Source organism: Solanum pennellii, chromosome 6, assembly GCF_001406875.1.
Source record: "Solanum pennellii chromosome 6, SPENNV200".
NCBI lineage: Eukaryota > Viridiplantae > Streptophyta > Magnoliopsida > Solanales > Solanaceae > Solanum > Solanum pennellii.
Genome location: NC_028642.1, coordinates 59,574,168 through 59,592,018, shown reverse-complemented (window position 1 = coordinate 59,592,018; position 17,851 = coordinate 59,574,168). Strand labels below are relative to the sequence as shown.

Sequence of the window (17,851 nt, the reverse complement as noted above, 5' to 3'; positions counted from 1 at the left end):
CTTTTAAGAATGTGAAAGAAATTAAATAAATAGGACAAGTGAAAATACAAAATGAACTAAAAGTCAAAAAACAGAATTGGAGTTACAACTTACCATGAATGTTTTATAATTAAAATTAAAAACTGGTTTATCTTTTTTTCTTGCAGTTTAATTATCAAATTAAAAAAAGAAAAAAAGAAGAGGGAAAAAGAAAACATATTAAATTTGAAACATCATATTTATTGGAAAAATATTCCGGCACCAGTTGTGAGTAACATTTAAATTTCTGAAAAATCTACCAAATTAGGTCAGTGCCGGCGGCAAAGAAACCTACCGGCCGGCGGCGTTTTCAGCGAATTGACACCTCCGATCTACACCAGCAGTGAAGTATGAGCAGTGCGCAATTATGCACATTGCTTGGGGAATTGGGATACGAAGGTCACGAATCACTTGATCCTGATAGTTTCGAGTGGCCTTTTCAGTACGACGACGCTCGGCCTGTCCTCGATTGGCTTTGCTCCAGCCTTCGTCCTTCTAATGTCCTTTCCCCTTCCGAAGTCACACAGTGAAGTTTCTCTTTCATTTTCTCTCTCTTCATACATCCTACAAAATTGCTTTTGTTTGGTTGTAATTTCATCTTGTTCAAACTCGAGCTAAAATGCAATTTAGAGTTTAGTTTATTTGTGGATCGGAAGCTCTACGAAGTATCAAGCTTCTTGTTAAATTTGTCTCGTTTTTTTTTTCATTTGAAGTTACCAAGCCATTTGAGCTTACAGTACGTGATGTCTTCTGTACTGTATACAGTTCTGTGTGAATTGAATCTCTCAAGAGATAAATGAGAATTTACAGTTCTGTTTATTATTTCGGATTCATGGGAAGCTGTATTATATATCAATTTATTGTGTTCTCCAATTTGCAAAGTTACTATGCTGTGCTATTTTAATGTCTTATGTTTAATCTTATACACAATTCATGTAGTTGTGTGTATGATTTAAGATGTGTTGGAAAAACGTCTAGACATTCTATCTACAAGCTGTATTTACTACCAACCTTGCAATTGAATTTGTTTTGTATTCAATACTCAATGTCATTTCAACGTCTTCGCCATCATTAATGGGGATGTTATCATAATTTTGATTAGTTATGCTTTGGCTTTTACTTCTGAATGTATTAGGAGAATATCTGCAGTATATAATCATGTGTAGTGGACTTACCTTCTCTCCGTTCTTTAGAATTATATTTTGGCTTGGACATTGACCATAGAAGCTTTAGGATATATTGGCTAGATGTAATAGATGCATTTATAGTTCAATGAGTTTACACAGTGATAATTTTGAGTTTTCTACTGAAGCATTTTCAACTTTCATCATCTCTTTAGATTGCTTAGGATTGAGGTGTAATAGTATTAGTTGTACTATCTCTTGAGCTTTCCTTTAGGAATTACTGAATGCTTTTCTTATTTACTAATATCCTTTAAATTAGTCTTATGGTCGTGATCATTTTAGTCCTATGTTTGTTTTCACTTATTTTTCCTTTCTTGAGTTGTATAAAAAGAGGAAAAAAGTTAAACTGGTCAATATGGCCCTTTCCTCGTCCTCAATCATTAGAATGCGAAATGTTCCAGTTGCTTGAAATGACATCTCTGGACAATATAGCACATATGGAATTCATCTTGACTTCACTTATTTGACTCTGTCTACTCTATCCTGTCCTTCTAGACAAGTTTCTTTTCTTGCATCCGTCAGAATTCTCTATTTCTTTTGACGGAACATGCTATTCGTACTTTTAATTATTATCTATTGTTGTAACCTAGGTACGAGCATCTTTTACATGAGGAGAAGCTGTTGGAGGTACGTTGTCATACACCCCCACCCCACAACAAAAAGTAATTAAAGCTGAGTGGAACTATCATTTCATATAGATATAATTTGCTTCAGTCTGGTTGAAACCTCAAGAATTTGGTGGTATAGTTAAAGGTTCCTTCATGCCTCCTATGGTATATCTGACAAATGCTGATATATATTCATTAGGGTGTTTGCATTTAGCACGCTCCTTATCTCAATTGTTAAGAAAGCTTATACCGTTTGTCAAGATTTTTCCTCAGATCCCACTTGTGGGTTTACACTAGGTATGTTGTTGTAGTACTTCAGGTGCTTTTCAGAAGAAAGGAAAATATTTTTGGAGGTTCGTTAAAGTTGCAAGATGAGTTGTAACATCTAGAACCATTACTATTGATAATTACTTATCATTTGTCAACCTTAAGTTACCTCATTATATGCTGTCATTGTATATTTTTTGGGTTGTTGTTGTTGGGTGTGTGGTGGGGAACCACTCGACACTATGTATCTACTGAATGTATTTCTGCGTATATGTTTATGTTTATAGAAAATGTACATATAGATAATTTATTCACTAGGAGTTTTCATTTAACAAAAGTTGAAGATGTTTGCTATTATGTCCTTCTTTATTCCTTCTTGCCACTATGTGTATAAAAACATACACATCTGTGCTATGACTTCGCAGGGAGAAGATCTAGATTTTGCTTATGACAGCATTTCAGCCTTCTCAACGAGGAGAGAAAACCAAGAGGCAGTTTTCGGTAGCGAAGAAGGATTGAAGGATATAAGGTAATGACGATTGTCTCTTAAATCTGTTGTTCTATATTGCTAAACCTTTTCTAATCTATGTCAAAATTTGTTGTGTTGTTATATAAGATGAAATTCAATCTAACAAGCGGACTACCTTCGGCTACTACAAGATCTTTATAAACCAAAGAATGAGCCTATTGAGTGCATACAAATGCTCAAAATTACATTGATAAGTTAATAATAGTTTCTGAACGGTTCGCATTCGCATTGTGATGTACCTATCCTTTCAACTGTATCACTAATCCAGCATTGTATTTACTCATGATGTAACAGTTAGTTAAATAGTTCTTATAGAAATTAGTTAAACATGCCTTTTATCTCATCTTTACTTTTTCTCGTGGTCTGTTTCTCTATTACTATTTTTTGAGACTTCCTGTGCTCCTAATCAATACCTTCATTTAGATACTCTAATCAAAATCCCTCAGATTGCGGGAGTTAGTAGACCCTAAGAAACAGCTATCTATGATTCACCCCTCAGATTTTATGTTGTGTTTCTGGAAATAATGTGAATGATGCATCAGGGACTCGATCATAGGTATGTGAAGCCCAGCTTTCTTGTCCTTACCTCGAATGCAACAGCAGTAGCTTATATTTCCCCATTAATCTGATCAATCATCAGTTCTGGATTATCTTTATTCCAAATTAGAAACTGCATATGAAGAGGCAACTTAGATACCAGAGAGTTGATGAAGATAGTTTATTGTGTGCAAGATGGTGTATCTCTCTCTGAATTCTTTTTTTTGAAATAAGTAACCTTATCTTAGCTCCTTTGAACATTAAAATAAATTGATCTCAGAATAATTTGTTTTTACATTTGCTCAACCTTTTTCTGATATTGATGGTTTGCTTAATAATCAGAGATGCAACTTTAGCATTAAAAGCTGAAGAATTGGAGTTGCAGAAACAGCTGAGACGATTGCAGTCTCAATATGATATGCTCACTGGGCAGGCTTCTACATTGATTCAGGGAAGAAGGTCTCGAGTTGCAGCAACTTCTATTCTTAATGGACAGCAGGCTACCTCAGATGATTGCCTTTCAGCTAGGAATTTAGAGGTATGCCAGTTAAATGCTACTTATTTTATCTTATTTGCATTATTTGCATGCTGTCTATACAGAGAATTTCATGTCCAATTATGGCATATGGAAGGTTGCTATTGATGGTAAATCAGTGAATGTGGGATATTTTAAAGACAGTGAGGCCTGGTGATTATGTAGGCAGGTTCACAGTAAACTCTTCTTTTTCTTTATCTGCAACTCGACCAAACAAAGCTTAAATGCTATTTTGACGGCAGGCAATTTGGGAAGAGGATCAGAATATTAATAATCTGGACTATTTAAAATGGTAGATTAAAGATGTGAATCTGACAGGTGGTTTGTGGTTTCATCTTCTTTCGCTTTGTTATCCGATGATTAATTTATTTAAGATGCTAAAACTCCTCCAGGCAGATTAAATATACAGGAGATCACGTGAGAGATTTAAGCAAACATGGAATGTAGCACCTTCAAGTGTTTTTAGGAGAATCTGGAAACGGATAAGCGTATTGACCTTTGAAAGGGAAAGAAAAGATCCACTTTAAGGATTGAAGTGTGTTTGGAAGATCAAGGGTTCTTTACTATAAAACTTTCCCAATGTATAGGTGCTTGAATCAAATAATTAGAGGGCTTGAGCCTTGTATAGCATTGTAGCAATTCCATTTGGCACTTTAATGGTGCATTAACAAAAATAAATGACACCGATGAAGTAGGTTACCCAAAACTCAAAAGAATGCCATTGAAGTATTGAGCAAAGTAACATAAAAGAAATTCTTCCGGAACAGGTGGTTGTCGTTGAAGTACATTAACTCTTAGCTCTTCAATTTATCATTGAAGTTTGTCTTTACATCATATCTCAAGGTATTGATTAACCAGCTGTGCTATATTTATGACCTTAATGATCAAATTTATAATTTGCATCAGTTTAGTGCTTTAGGATTTTATTACGCTGCGCTATTTGCAATTTTTGTAATGTTTAGAACATTAAATAGCTGCATCAGATTTGCCTCTTTGCCTATGTTTTTGCATTTCCATTTTTGTAATGTTAGCACATTAACATGTCTGCTTTAGATTGCCCCTTTACATATTAAGGCCATCTGTTATTAGTGTATACTTTGGGCTGGTTTTGGCAGCATGAATGTTATGTAGCTTTTTCGGTAAAGAATATACTCTTTGCTGTAAAGTTCAGTCATTGTAGAGGCATTCTGAAATTCTTATTACCTCTCCATTATCCATATCTTAAGCAAATGCATCCACTAAAGAAACTTGCTGTGGAAGGCCCACTCTCCAAGTTAAAGGCATCCTATATTTCTTGTCTCTATAATTCTGGTTTGCCAGTAAGCAAAATATATACTTCTGATGGGAAATGTACATATATTGATACTGTGTAAAGTTCTAAGTTGTTTTCTAAAATGCTTCACTATACATAGATGAATGCAGTTCTTGGAAGGATGGCTTCTACTGCGCAAGAGTTGGCACACTATCATTCAGGGGATGGTATGTCCATTTTTTTCTTATGACTAATTCGGAAAATTTCTCTTGTTTCTTAAAGGGTATGTGTGATGGATATATTAATTAGAAGGTTTACTATTGCTTTGGTTTGGATGTCAAAACTCACACTCCAAGAGATCTTTTGTAAGATCTAATGCTTACATAATGACTACTAAGATTCTCCAAAAAGAAGATGGAATTATGCTTTTTCCAGAAGAGTGCTGGTTGCTGCTTTGCTTTCAAAAATGATGTGTTTGTGCACATGTTTTGTTTATACTCTATTGCTTAGCTCACTTGGACGTCTAGGTTCCAACTTGATTAAGATTAGCAGGTCAAATGAGAATCTGAATTTAGAAAACTATGTTTTCGTTTCTGTGCTATACTCTCAGACCCCACTTCAGAGACTAAACCGTGTATGTTGTTGTTATCTATTTCTTTTTAGTATTGTGACTATTTCCTTGATATTTCGAATTCTTTTGTATTGTAGAAGATGGAATATACCTTTCTTACTCGGACTTTCACGCATATCTGCTGGCGGATTCATCTTGTGTAAAGGAATTAAATCAGTGGTTTACCAAGCATCTAGATACAGTATGTTTGGAATATTATTAATTTACTTGGTTCTTTCCCTTGTGAGCATTTTTATGTTCTTAACCCTTGTAATATTACGTATATTTGGAGACTCATCAAACCTTAGACATAGGACTTGGGTTGCGGAAGCAACACAAAATTGAAAGCTTACACACAATTTTGGTATAATGCGTAACTGTGAACTGATATTGCTTACTGTTGATCCATGAATACTTGTTGCTTTTTTCTTGTTCATTAATCCATGAATTCTTTTAGGTCTGACTTATACAACGCTAAAGAGGTTGCTGTAATCTGATCATTGAATTGTTAACCTCTAAAGAATCAATTCTTCCTTGGAACTTCTCTTATTTTAAAGATAGAATTCTTGGTACGAGCCAATAAATATTATATGCTCTTGTTTTGAGTTATATCTTTCATGTTGAGTTTTTTCTCTTGAGCTCTACAAATATAGGAAGGCTTACTGTGGGACTTGTGTTTCTTGTTGTATAGTACATGATATGCAATCTTTCTTTTAGATGCTGAATTTTATAGTTGCTATGCATATGCAATACCGTAGATGAGTAGGGTGTACCGGTGTTGGATGACCTGTCTGTACCTTCTCTGCCATCCTTGAAAATATCCTTGTGCCTGGCCAATGTCCTGACCCATCCCATTTAAACTGCTCTTCTAGATCATCTTGGATCTCACTGGCTAAAAATTTGTGCATTTTAGGGTCTGTCTGATTGATTGCTGAGGATGCTAAGTTAACTTTTTACCTAAATGACATATCAAACATTTTACTTTTTTTTCAACTTCTTGCACACGTAGTGGTTATTCCATTTGGTGGGCTTGGCATTAGGCTTGGCTGGCACATATCGTCCAGCCAACTGTTACAATGTTCATCTGCATATCTGAAAACTTTGGCCCTTCCCATTTAATCTGCATTTTCCAGATCTATTTTATCGGATATCAGTGTCTTGACTTTGCTATTACTGGTTTATTGTGGTTTAGGGTCCCTACAGATTAGTTGCAGAGGAGGGAAAGTCAAAATGTTCATGGGTTAGCCTTAATGACATATCAAACGTTTTACTACGAGGTATTTGCATTCACACACCTCCTTTCACATCAGTTCTTTTCTGCAAGTCGGGTATATGTTTGTATTTGGATTTGCTCGTGTACTTATTGACGGAGAGATTTCTTCCCCCCAAGAATTGGTGAAATCCTCCTGGCTATTGTGTGTTGTTGTTTGGTTGATTTGTAAATATTTTTCATTGTGACATGGCAGATCTGGAAAAGTCTCACCACCAGCGTGTTTCTGAATTGCAACGCCTTCGTTCCATGTATGCACCATTTCTTTTGTTTAACATTAGAGATTTATGTTTCTAATTGGAAGTGCAAAGATGTCTATCTGGACAATATATACTGGAGTTCACTTTCTGTTTTCATGTTTCTTAATTTTTTATTTTACTTATTTCCTATCAAATGATTTGGCTTTTATTGGGATATATCCTAATATTTCGCAACATTCCAGAAACAGGATGCTTGGCCATCTACATTAAACGTCATAACATCAGAAGTTGAAGAGAGTTTATTTTTGTGGTTCCTTTAGTATATAAACATAAAACATTAGAATTTAAACTTCTTGGAAATACTTCCCCTGTATGTCAATCATGAATCATCTCTGAGAAATTGTCAACACGGCTTCATGGTTTCCCTTCTTTGTGATAGATTTGGTCCAAGTGAGAGGCAATGGATAGTAGCTCAAGTTGAGAATGCTAAGCAACAAGCTATTCTTACTGCGTTCAAGGGTCAAGTGACATCAGATGAGGCTCACATCCATCTGGACCTTCATTCTCTTCGGTATATGTCATCTACACTCTTCTGCACCTAAAACTGATATATCTTTTGCTGTTCGTGTTCATTGTGTATTTTCTATTTGGATTATTGCATTATGATGTTAGTGACATATGGTTGTTCTATGAGGCAATGTTGCTTTTCATATGAATGATTTATATTTCTAAGGGGTAACAGGGTGGCATCACATTTTAGAAAGTAGTAATGGACTAAGAAGGAAATTGTGTCACATAAACATAGTGTTTTACCTGTCCATTTTTGTTTAAACCTGCTCCGAAACTCGATTTTTGCTTGAGCGAGGTTCTATCGGTAACAACCTCTCTATTCCACAAAGTTAAGGGTAAGTCTGCATGCACCCAACCCTCCTAAGGTCCCACTTATTTGACTACCCTGGGTATGTTGTAGTAACATAAACGGGAATAGTGGAAGTATCAAGGATTGTTATCATATCAAGACAATATATTGAAATTTTCATGTTTCACTTCTACAAAATGATTGGTGAGTTCCAATTAAACTCAAGTCCCACCACCCCCTTCCCCCAAAATCCCTCTCCAAAAAAAATTAAAGAAGGAAGAAAATCCTTTAAAACTGGAAGTGGGTGTACTTAGATGGTTAATAAGCATCATTTGTTCTACAGATCTTGCATGCTGAGTTATTTACTTATTTTACACTGTTTACGTAATCCCGAAAATTATTTTGACGTCTGAATTGGCATTGCATGTCATTTGTTCTTCTATACATCAACTATCACATTTGTGCAGGAGAATACAAGCTTCTATCTGCAGGAAGTGATTGAGAAATCTCTTTGCAGTATCTATCATTGTTACATTACAATTTCCCTATAATGAGAATAGATAGAAAGACTTGCAATTATAGATATGCATTGGAAGTTGGTTCTTTTTCTTTTTGTGACACCCCCAAATAGTTCATATTTTGGAATATTATGGAATGTACTTATCTACATTCTGTTGATAAACGTTGTAGTTGTTGGTATCTCTTTATTTAATGATACTCTGCCATTTACTAAACATTGTTGTTCTAAAAATGAATGTTATATCCGTACTTGTGGGCTACTTTATTATTAAATTCTCTATCTCTTTGCAGGAGAAAACATGCTGAACTAGTTGGAGAAATCTCAATTTTATATCGCAAAGAAGAGAAGTTATTATCCGAGGTTTGTCTAGCACTCGTGGATTATCTCTTCTGGTCAGTTAGCACCCTTAGAGATAGAGTTATTATATTGTTGATTAGGTGATGCTTCAATATCAACTGAGGTGATCGACTAGGAATGAACAGACATATTCTAAAATTCAAGACAACTTAAAGATTCTTTGATGTCTTTAGATTTTGATATCATATTTGGGCATATTACCTACTGCAATTCTTTTTCAGACTATTCCTGATCTTTGTTGGGAGCTGGCTCAGCTACAAGACACATACATCTTGGAAGGTAATTATATTGTCGTCTGACCTTGTGATCTTAAAATTTTAGTTCACATATATTTTTTTGTTGAATTCTTTTCTTGTGGAATATGTAGGAGATTATGATCTAAAGGTCATGCGCCAAGAATTTTACATTAACCGGCAAAAAACGGTAAGTGTTAAAAAGGGTGATGTGTTTCCTATACAGTTATCTTCTTTATTTCTTCTACTAACAACCATCATAAGGAGCAGATATTAATTTGCTCGCTTTTGCTAATTTGGCATGCAGCATTTTCTATTTAGTACATTGTAATTCTTACTTATTTATGGTTTCTCTGCAGTTCATAAATCATCTAATTAATCATGTTGCAAGACATCAATTTCTGAAAGTAGCATGTCAGTTGGAAAAGAAGACCATGCTTGGGGCATTTTCATTGCTTAAAGTTATTGAGTCTGAGCTGCATGGATACCTGTCAGCAACAAAAGGCAGAGTGGTAAGTGTATGCGTAGAATGAGTCATGTCACAGGACTTGAATTAAACATGAAAACCTTCATCATCTTGTTCCTTTGCCTCCTTTTTAAGCCTTATTCAACTTTCCATAATGTCCTTAGCGATGTCAATTTATGTACTTTCATTAATTGAACGATGAAGCTGGCATTTTGGTTATAAAATTTAATTTGCAGCAAAAATGACATGTTTGTGTTGGTCTTAAAATTCAAACATTTATGGAGCAATTTAAAATGTAGCTGAAGATAGTTGAATAGATACAAAGGATTCATATAGATGACCCCAATTAATGTGGGGTTGTGGATTGTCAATTGGTGCGGTTGATTGAAGTACTTGATTTTTAGTAAGAATCTTGGGAAGTTAAGGTTGTGTTACTGGTTGATGCATGTTTAAGAGGCAATGTAGGACGCCGATTGAAATATGGACACAGGATGGTTATACCTTTGAGGCCTCTTAAAAGAAAATTTTCATCTTTAATTGGGACATAGGAGTACAATATTTATCTTTGCTTTCTTAGTTGTTCACTGATGCAACTTTTTTGTCTAGGGTCGATGCATGGCACTGATCCAAGCTGCATCTGATGTTCAAGAACAAGGAGCAGTGGATGATCGCGATACATTTCTTCATGGCATCAGAGACCTTTTAAGTTTATATTCAAGTAATGGATCTGGACATTGAAATATTACTTCACCATTTCTGGGCTATTATTCATACTAATTAATTTTCAGATATCCAAGCTGGTCCATCAATATATGTATCGGCACCTGGCATTGTTCAACAGATATCAAGCCTTCGTTCAGATCTTATGTCTTTGCAATATGACCTTGAGCACACTCTTCCTCAGGATAGAGATCAATGTATAAATAAACTGTAAGTTCTCAATTCTGTCGAATTATACCAGTCCCTATATAACTCCTCTTCAGTATTCTGACAGTCTTCATCATATTGGGTACAGCTTTGAAGCTTTATAATAAGATCTATACACAATATGATATGACATGGCTCTCTATAGCACTGCCACACATTGGTTTATCCACGTTTTTATATTGTTTTTGATCTTAAGTGAACACCAACTTATCATCATGTGTAGTCCTGATGAATCAGTGCTGAGAGGGAAAATGAAAACCAGCAAATATTAGTTGTCTGCCCAATTGATCTGTTTCTAGTTCATAATAATTGTATAAGGTATGTGTGGAACACGCACTTGTTAAATTGTCAAGTTGTGTAGTGTGTATTTCTTCTTCTTTTTTTTTTTGTGACAAGTGGTCAACCATGTGTTCATTTACAAGTGATGACTTGCTGGAACTACAAGGGCCTGTAATTAGGATCCACTCTAACTTAATTAGTTTCATTTGATGTAGCTGTGAAGTGTCTTGAAAGATTCGTGAGGTTGTGTTTGTAGTAATTGTAGTAATTACTCATGGAAGATGGGAGTTTTGAACCGGATAGTTTCTATGAGAACTGTGTTGAAATCTTTTGGAGATGGTTATATACTGGATCTCTTTAAAAGTTACTTTAGGTCACCATGTAGTAAGGGTGGCTAAGAATCTCTGCATGGACTTGTACTCCTTCATAATGGCATTTCATTAATTTAAAATCAATAATGATTGTGATTTGAGATGTAAAACTGTCATGGTGTGAAAACATCTTATACCTTTCTTACGTCATATATTAGGTGCACTCTTCTTCAAAGTTTGCAGCAGCTATTGTTTGCTTCATCAACAACTGCTCAACCAATTTTAACACCTCAGGTAAGTTAGTTACCATTGTACCTTTTGCTTTCTTTAAATATGGTTTCTATCTCTCTTTTCCCCTCCTTTCTATTTGCTTAAAGGCTTTCGAGGTTTATATTTCTTCCAGTGCTTAACTAATTACTGCATTCAAATTGGACTTATGGATTCCTCAGCCTGGAAATAATACATGGAGAACAATATATCTTGCTTTTGAATAGTAGTATCTGTTTACTTAATGGAGGGTCTTTTTCACTCTTCGTTTCCATATTGTATGGGTCATTATTAAGGGCCCTTTTTTCTTTTTTGTTCTTAATTGCTTAGCTTACCTCACCCTTTTAAGTTGTATGAATAGTTAGATAATTTTTACTGTTCATTCTTAATGCAAATCCTTTTGATGTTTACTTGCTGAGACCTTCGGTCCCTTTTGTTTAATTTGAAGATTTTAATCTGACTTCACATTTATGTCCTTCCTTGTATAGACACTAATGAAGCAGCTAGCGATATTGGAGGACTACAATAAAAACCTATCTCGTGCCATTGAAGACGTGAACAGTGAGCACTTGAAGAAGAATGATGTAAGCTTTCATCTCAAATCTTCTTGTGCCGTTTAATTTCCCAAATGGTTCATCTGTATTTGTTATGGCTTTGAGACACATTATCTCTCTTTTGTAAACTAATAAATGATATCCTCGTCATAAAACAGATTTACAAACATCAAAAAACAGAGAAGACTATCGAGAGGCGAGTTTTTGTTGATTTCTTCTGTTACCCTGAGCGCTTAAGAAACAAGGTGATGGAACTTGCTGCAAGTGTTGGAGCTTTGCAATCTTAATAGGTGCTCTTCTTTGTATATTTTGCTTTGTACGTATTTCTGATGTATTTTATGCATGTAGGTAGCCCTGTTTCTTCTTTTCTGCTTTCTGTTCAATACTTTTGGAAGGGACAAGCACATCCCAACCTCTTCATTCATAATCATTACTAAACATGTGCCTTGTACTAATTATGTTGTATCATGTATGCATGCCATGAAAGAGTGTTATTAAGATCAGATAGAAGGAATATTAACATGTTTTGACCATATAGTATAAATATTACTTATCTACACTTGTTTTCAGCGAATTGACACCCTCCTTTATAAAGGTGGTTCCGATATTTACTGATATAATTTGGAAAAAGGAACTTGGTATATTTAATTCGTCGGTAAACATAATTTGGTATCTTACCAGATTTTGGTGCATTCAGATATATGTATCTTGGATGCATGGTTAAATTTAGGTGTAAGCATTGTATCCAAGTAGATTATCATGTATTTGGTATAAATAACAAAAAAAAATTCGTATTTCTCTTCTTTTTTCCATGTATTTGATATCTCAAATTCATGTGAATAACTTTCGATAAATACAAATACATATATTGATTCACATATATATGGGATACATAAGAATTCATGTGGATAACTTTCGATAAATACAAATACATATATTGATTCACATATATATGGGATACATAAGAATCTTACTTGCTTTCCTCCTCAATCTTGGTTGTCTCTTTCTACTTTTGTGAATCTAGTAGCAAGAATAGAGATAGTAAGATAAGTAGAAAATTCTTAATTAGTGATAAGATAAAATATTTTGAAAGTATAAGTAACAATATTCTATACGATCTAATTATTTTGAATTAAAATATTTGTTCTCGTGTTATATAGTGAGACTATGGAATTGTAACTTATTCCAAAGTTGTGAACAATATCCTCAAACAATAGTTAACTTCATGTCTACTAAACTAATTGTAATTCATGGCTAATATGAGCACAAAATGTAAAACTTTTGGCAAAAGTTCACTCATGTCTCCGTATTATTATTGTAAAACTTGACTAGTATACAATATTGTTTTGATTTATATTGTTATTTACTCTTTAGTCAACTAAAGTTGTTCACTTTTCTTTAGACTTTTGATACTTTTAAATCACCTTTAATTTCAGTGGAAACTAGATGCAAAAGCAAATAAGAATCTGTTGGTTGTACGCAAAGTAGAATCACTTCGACTAAAAGATAAAAAGAAATTAAAATCCTGTTTGGACATTTAATCAAATCTTATAAAATTTATGTTCCTGTTATGATCTAATATATAGATGTTACAAATAAAACCATAAATCCGTTTCCAATTTAAAACATTCTGAAATTAACTCAAATAATTCTAATATCAACTTCTCATAATTATATAAATTACAAAAGCCAACACCACTAGTATATAATGTACTACTAGTACTAGAACATCAAATTACTTCCAAGAAGATACATACTGTTTGCAACAGAAGTTAAAGGGAAGTCTCCTCTATTTTTGTACTATATAACAATAATGATATATTTATCTTCTTGAGATGACCAATATTTCATATCTTTCTTCATTTTTGGCCATTTTTTACTGATTTAAACCCCAAAAAACACTTCAAACATCTCTATAGTAAAATAGTATATATACTAACACACATCTTCTCTTATATGCATTTTGCTTTAAATTCAACAACCACAACTTGGCATCAAGCAGCTTGATATGAATCCTCGGATGCCTTTCTGCAATTAGTTAAAAAAATAAATACGAAGTTAAAACAGATTCAATATCGACTATACATCACCCATAAAAGAATTAATATCGATCTCACATGTAATTTGCTAACAAAAACGATTCGAATGAACCCTTCTAATAGAGAAAATGTTGCATATTGTAGTCTTTTGACTTTTTTTATATATATAAAATAAATGAGGTTGTCTTAATAATTGAAGTTAACATGTAGTGTAATTAAAATAGTTAAATAAATGCACCAAAAAGTGATTATTAACTTTAACTACCAGTCTACCACTCTCCATTCTCTTTTTATATACAATATAATACTTATTATTATCCTTCTGTCAAAAAGATTAGCACTTTAATTAAGTAGTGTCCCTTCAGATGTGACACTAGAAAAGAAATGTGATCATTTTGCCTTTTATTGGTCCACACAGAAAGTCCCATCTTTTCTGCTACATGAATGGGCATGGGATGATACTAAAGAAGAAAAATTGGTTCACCACTTTTACCAAATTTTGTACTGTCTTTCACAGTAAATTAAGAGCAGATTTGAAATGACTTATTTCAACTACATTTATAATATTTGAATATAATAAACCAAAGACTATCATAACTATAGATTTCGAGTTTGAATTTTGTCGAACTCTAACCAAAAAGTCTATAACTCCACCAGAAGTCAAAAGGCATTTGAACAACTTATGGATACAATTAACCTATAAATAAGTAATTAATATGCGTATAATCAATGTATAATCTATGTATACCGATCGAAAAAAAATTAAAAACAAGAAGAGATGTACCATTTTAGACTTGGTGTAGAGCAAATCAGGAGAAATCTTGTAAAGATCTTCATCAACAGGCTTTCTCTGCACATGTCTAGTAGTTGTTGGAACCACATGCCTTGGTGACTCATTCTCACAATTATCACACATCACCCATTCCTCTTTTCTTCCTTCTTTATAACTTCCTTTTTTCTGCACACATTTTCACTTTTCCACTAAATTAACACAAATGAAATAACGATCAAAAATACCCTTAAACTATGCGAAAGAGAACAAAAATGCACTTACTTAAATTGTCAATAGTTATTGAACAATAATGCACTTGTTAGACCTACCAGTCAAGTACATTACTAGCTTAAATACAATTCTTGAATATTTTACTTAAGATTTGTAACGATTCAGACTATGTCATGTAAATTAAAACGAAAGAAATACCTTACGACGGGGAACAACGATCATTGTGGGAGTAACAATATGATTCTGGTAAAGATCTCCAGTTACATACAAATCTGAATCTTGTGAGTAAGTATAGTGAATTAAACCAGCTTGTCTAGCTGATTCAAAACACTCTGTAAATGGAATTGGAAAATCATTATCATTACAATCCCAGCTACCAAATGCTGGAACTTGATTACGCTTCATGTAATATCTGTTGTCCTGTAACATACATATGTACAAAAATATTTTTAATTTCAACGAAACATAATACTAATATACCCAATCTAAGAAAAAAAATAATAGACTTACCTCCATTGTTCAAAGGTTTTTTTTTTTTTTTTTTTTGAAAAAAAGGAGTTGTTGTTTTGTATCTACTGGATATGCAGAGGAATGTGAGGGTATTTTTAAAGGAGCTGAAAAAGGTTTGCTTTTGTGTAGTGAAAGTTTATGTTTTGGGTGTGGTATTTAAAGGTAAAAATAAGAGAATACAGGACATTGACAACAAAATAACAAAAAATGGTCCATTATAATTTGGGATAGGTATAAAGTGATCCATAAATTTATCTTTTTTTTATAAAAAAAAAAAAAAACTGTGTAGGGAAAGGAGAAATTAAAGAATCGAAGAGTTTGTTTGGATTGGCTTAAAAAAATTAGTTTTTAAGTAGGGGACGTACTTTTGATTTTTGATTTATTTTAAGTTAATTTCAGTCAATATTTTTTATATTTGTGAAATAATTTCATTAGTAAAAAATTGACTTTGAAATAGATTTGACCAACTTTTAAGTCAATCCAAACACTCTCTAAGATTTTTAATAATCGAATTATTTTCAGCAAAATAAAAATTTAGATAGTCATTAACTAAGTTATCAAGATTTTCCGTCCCTTAAATGTATAATCTTGGGCGGATTATTGTTTTTGAAATTTCTACTACTACTAGTTTTTACTAGTTTATTTTTAGAGCCTCGTATATCTTATTGAAGTGCAGTTCTTACAACCTTATATATTTTTGGAGCTTGGCATAATTTTTAATATTTCAATTTTTAATACCTTTGAGTTGAATCTTTCATTTGTACTATAATTATGAAATCTAACAACTAGAATTTATTGAATATTCAACAAAACCAAAAAATGTGTAACTTTTAATAAACTTGAAGGGTTAAAAAGAATATTTAAAGTATCACTTTGGATCTATACCAAATATAAGGTACATTTTTATATTATTCAAAGATATACACAGTATAAAAAAGGCAGAGAAACAGAGAAAAAGGCAAAATTACATATATCAAAAATGGGAGAGGCAGACAAAAAAGTCAGATAGGTAAAGCAGCAAAAAAATCAGCTTTACTCTATTTACTTTGCTTTATAGGAGTGGGATGAAGAGAATTTATCTACTTTTTTCATCTAATTTGTTGAGACAATGTATATACCGCGGAATCTCGTTTCATTTTCGGATTAAATTATTTATTGAATAATATATCCCATTTTGAGGTAAGGTAAATAAATCAGAATTAAATTCAATCTTAGGATGTGATGAGTTGACATCGAGGTGTCAAACGATTCCGTCAATAAGAATTCTCGGGAATCATCAGTCTGTTATCCCCGATGTTATGTCATAAACTAATTATAATATAAAATAGGATTGTTTACATTAAATATTTCAAAAGTTGTCATTTTTTTCTTAATTATTATATCAAATTAAACAATGTTACGTAAAATGAAATGGAGGTAATACACAACTTTTTTAACTTCCCGTTCGATGTCTATTGCCCACATTACAACCCAAAGAAACGTGAATCGTGCAATGAAAGACCCATTCAAGAATGTTGTTTCTTTGTATCGAAGCTCAAACTCAAAATCTATTACTAATGCAGAATCACTCTCATCAGTGTACCACATTCTATTTCGACGGAATATACAATTTTATTCTAGGTACAAAACTAGGTGACAATATAATACAATTTAGTTGCTTTTTCTGCATTATTTATTAAAAAATAAAAAAAAAGCAACAAATCACTCAAATTTAAGGAAAGTTTCAAAAGTTTGAAAATAGACTTTTTAACCCCACACGCGTCACTATGAAATGCTTCGTGCTCCGTGCACGCTTCTGTTTTTTATTTTTTGTTCTTTTTAAACCCTTAATCAGTTTAAAAATATTTAAATTCAGTTTTGATATATCAATACCTCGTAAATTGGTTCATAAGGTTATGGACAATATTAACGAGTAATTTGAATTTTTTAATTAAGATATGACATTAGAATTTATATTAAAATTTTAGAGTTTAAATTTAATTCTGTAAAAGCTACTTTCTCTGTTTTTACTTACTTGTCCTTTTTTTCAAGTTGTTATCTCTATTTATTTGTTCATTTTTATGGATCAAGAAAGTACAAAAAAAATCTCCTATTATATCAACATTTAAAAAAAAATTAAAATATCTAAGTTTTAATTCATCATTTTTGAAATCATAATTAATAAAGATAAAATTGTGATTTCACTATGTTAATTACTGTCATCTTAATATGTGTCAACTAAATAAGGACAGAGAGATTAACATATTAAATGTTAGACAAATTATGAATGGTTCCATTATAAATTCACATGAATGGTATTTACTCTATTCCTATTTACCATATCAAAAGTATGTTTTACCAAACTTTAGCATATGATCGAAATTTATGATCAAACAAATATTTAAAAATAAATTTTCAAAACCAATGATCGAAACTATAGTAGAGGTATGGGCCTGTTTGAAGAAATGTTAGGTGTTGAAATGTTTCAACGGCAGAGAAGTCTATTTAGTATAGGATAGGTTTAAGGGGAAGGAGTC

General features: G+C 32.8%; 2 protein-coding genes across 2 annotated transcripts; one reads left to right on the top strand and one right to left on the bottom strand.

Moving 5' to 3' along the window:
• Positions 1-194: 194 nt before the first annotated feature.
• On the top strand, positions 195-12,357 carry LOC107023618 (AUGMIN subunit 3-like). The gene is made up of 18 exons (XM_015224364.2): positions 195-544; positions 1,793-1,829; positions 2,503-2,606; positions 3,486-3,681; positions 5,091-5,157; positions 5,639-5,742; positions 6,733-6,817; positions 7,007-7,061; positions 7,450-7,581; positions 8,680-8,749; positions 8,968-9,025; positions 9,114-9,169; positions 9,339-9,491; positions 10,052-10,163; positions 10,234-10,375; positions 11,181-11,256; positions 11,718-11,813; positions 11,942-12,357. The coding sequence occupies exons 1-18, from the start codon at positions 369-371 to the stop codon at positions 12,068-12,070; spliced, it is 1,848 nt and encodes a 615-aa protein (XP_015079850.1). The 5' UTR covers positions 195-368; the 3' UTR covers positions 12,071-12,357.
• A 1,042-nt stretch (positions 12,358-13,399) lies between these two features.
• LOC107021559 lies at positions 13,400-15,486 on the bottom strand. The gene is made up of 4 exons (XM_015222248.2): positions 15,336-15,486; positions 15,024-15,245; positions 14,607-14,780; positions 13,400-13,811 (listed from the first exon to the last, which is right to left on the bottom strand). The coding sequence occupies exons 1-4, from the start codon at positions 15,339-15,341 to the stop codon at positions 13,758-13,760; spliced, it is 456 nt and encodes a 151-aa protein (XP_015077734.1). The 5' UTR covers positions 15,342-15,486; the 3' UTR covers positions 13,400-13,757.
• Positions 15,487-17,851: the final 2,365 nt, after the last annotated feature.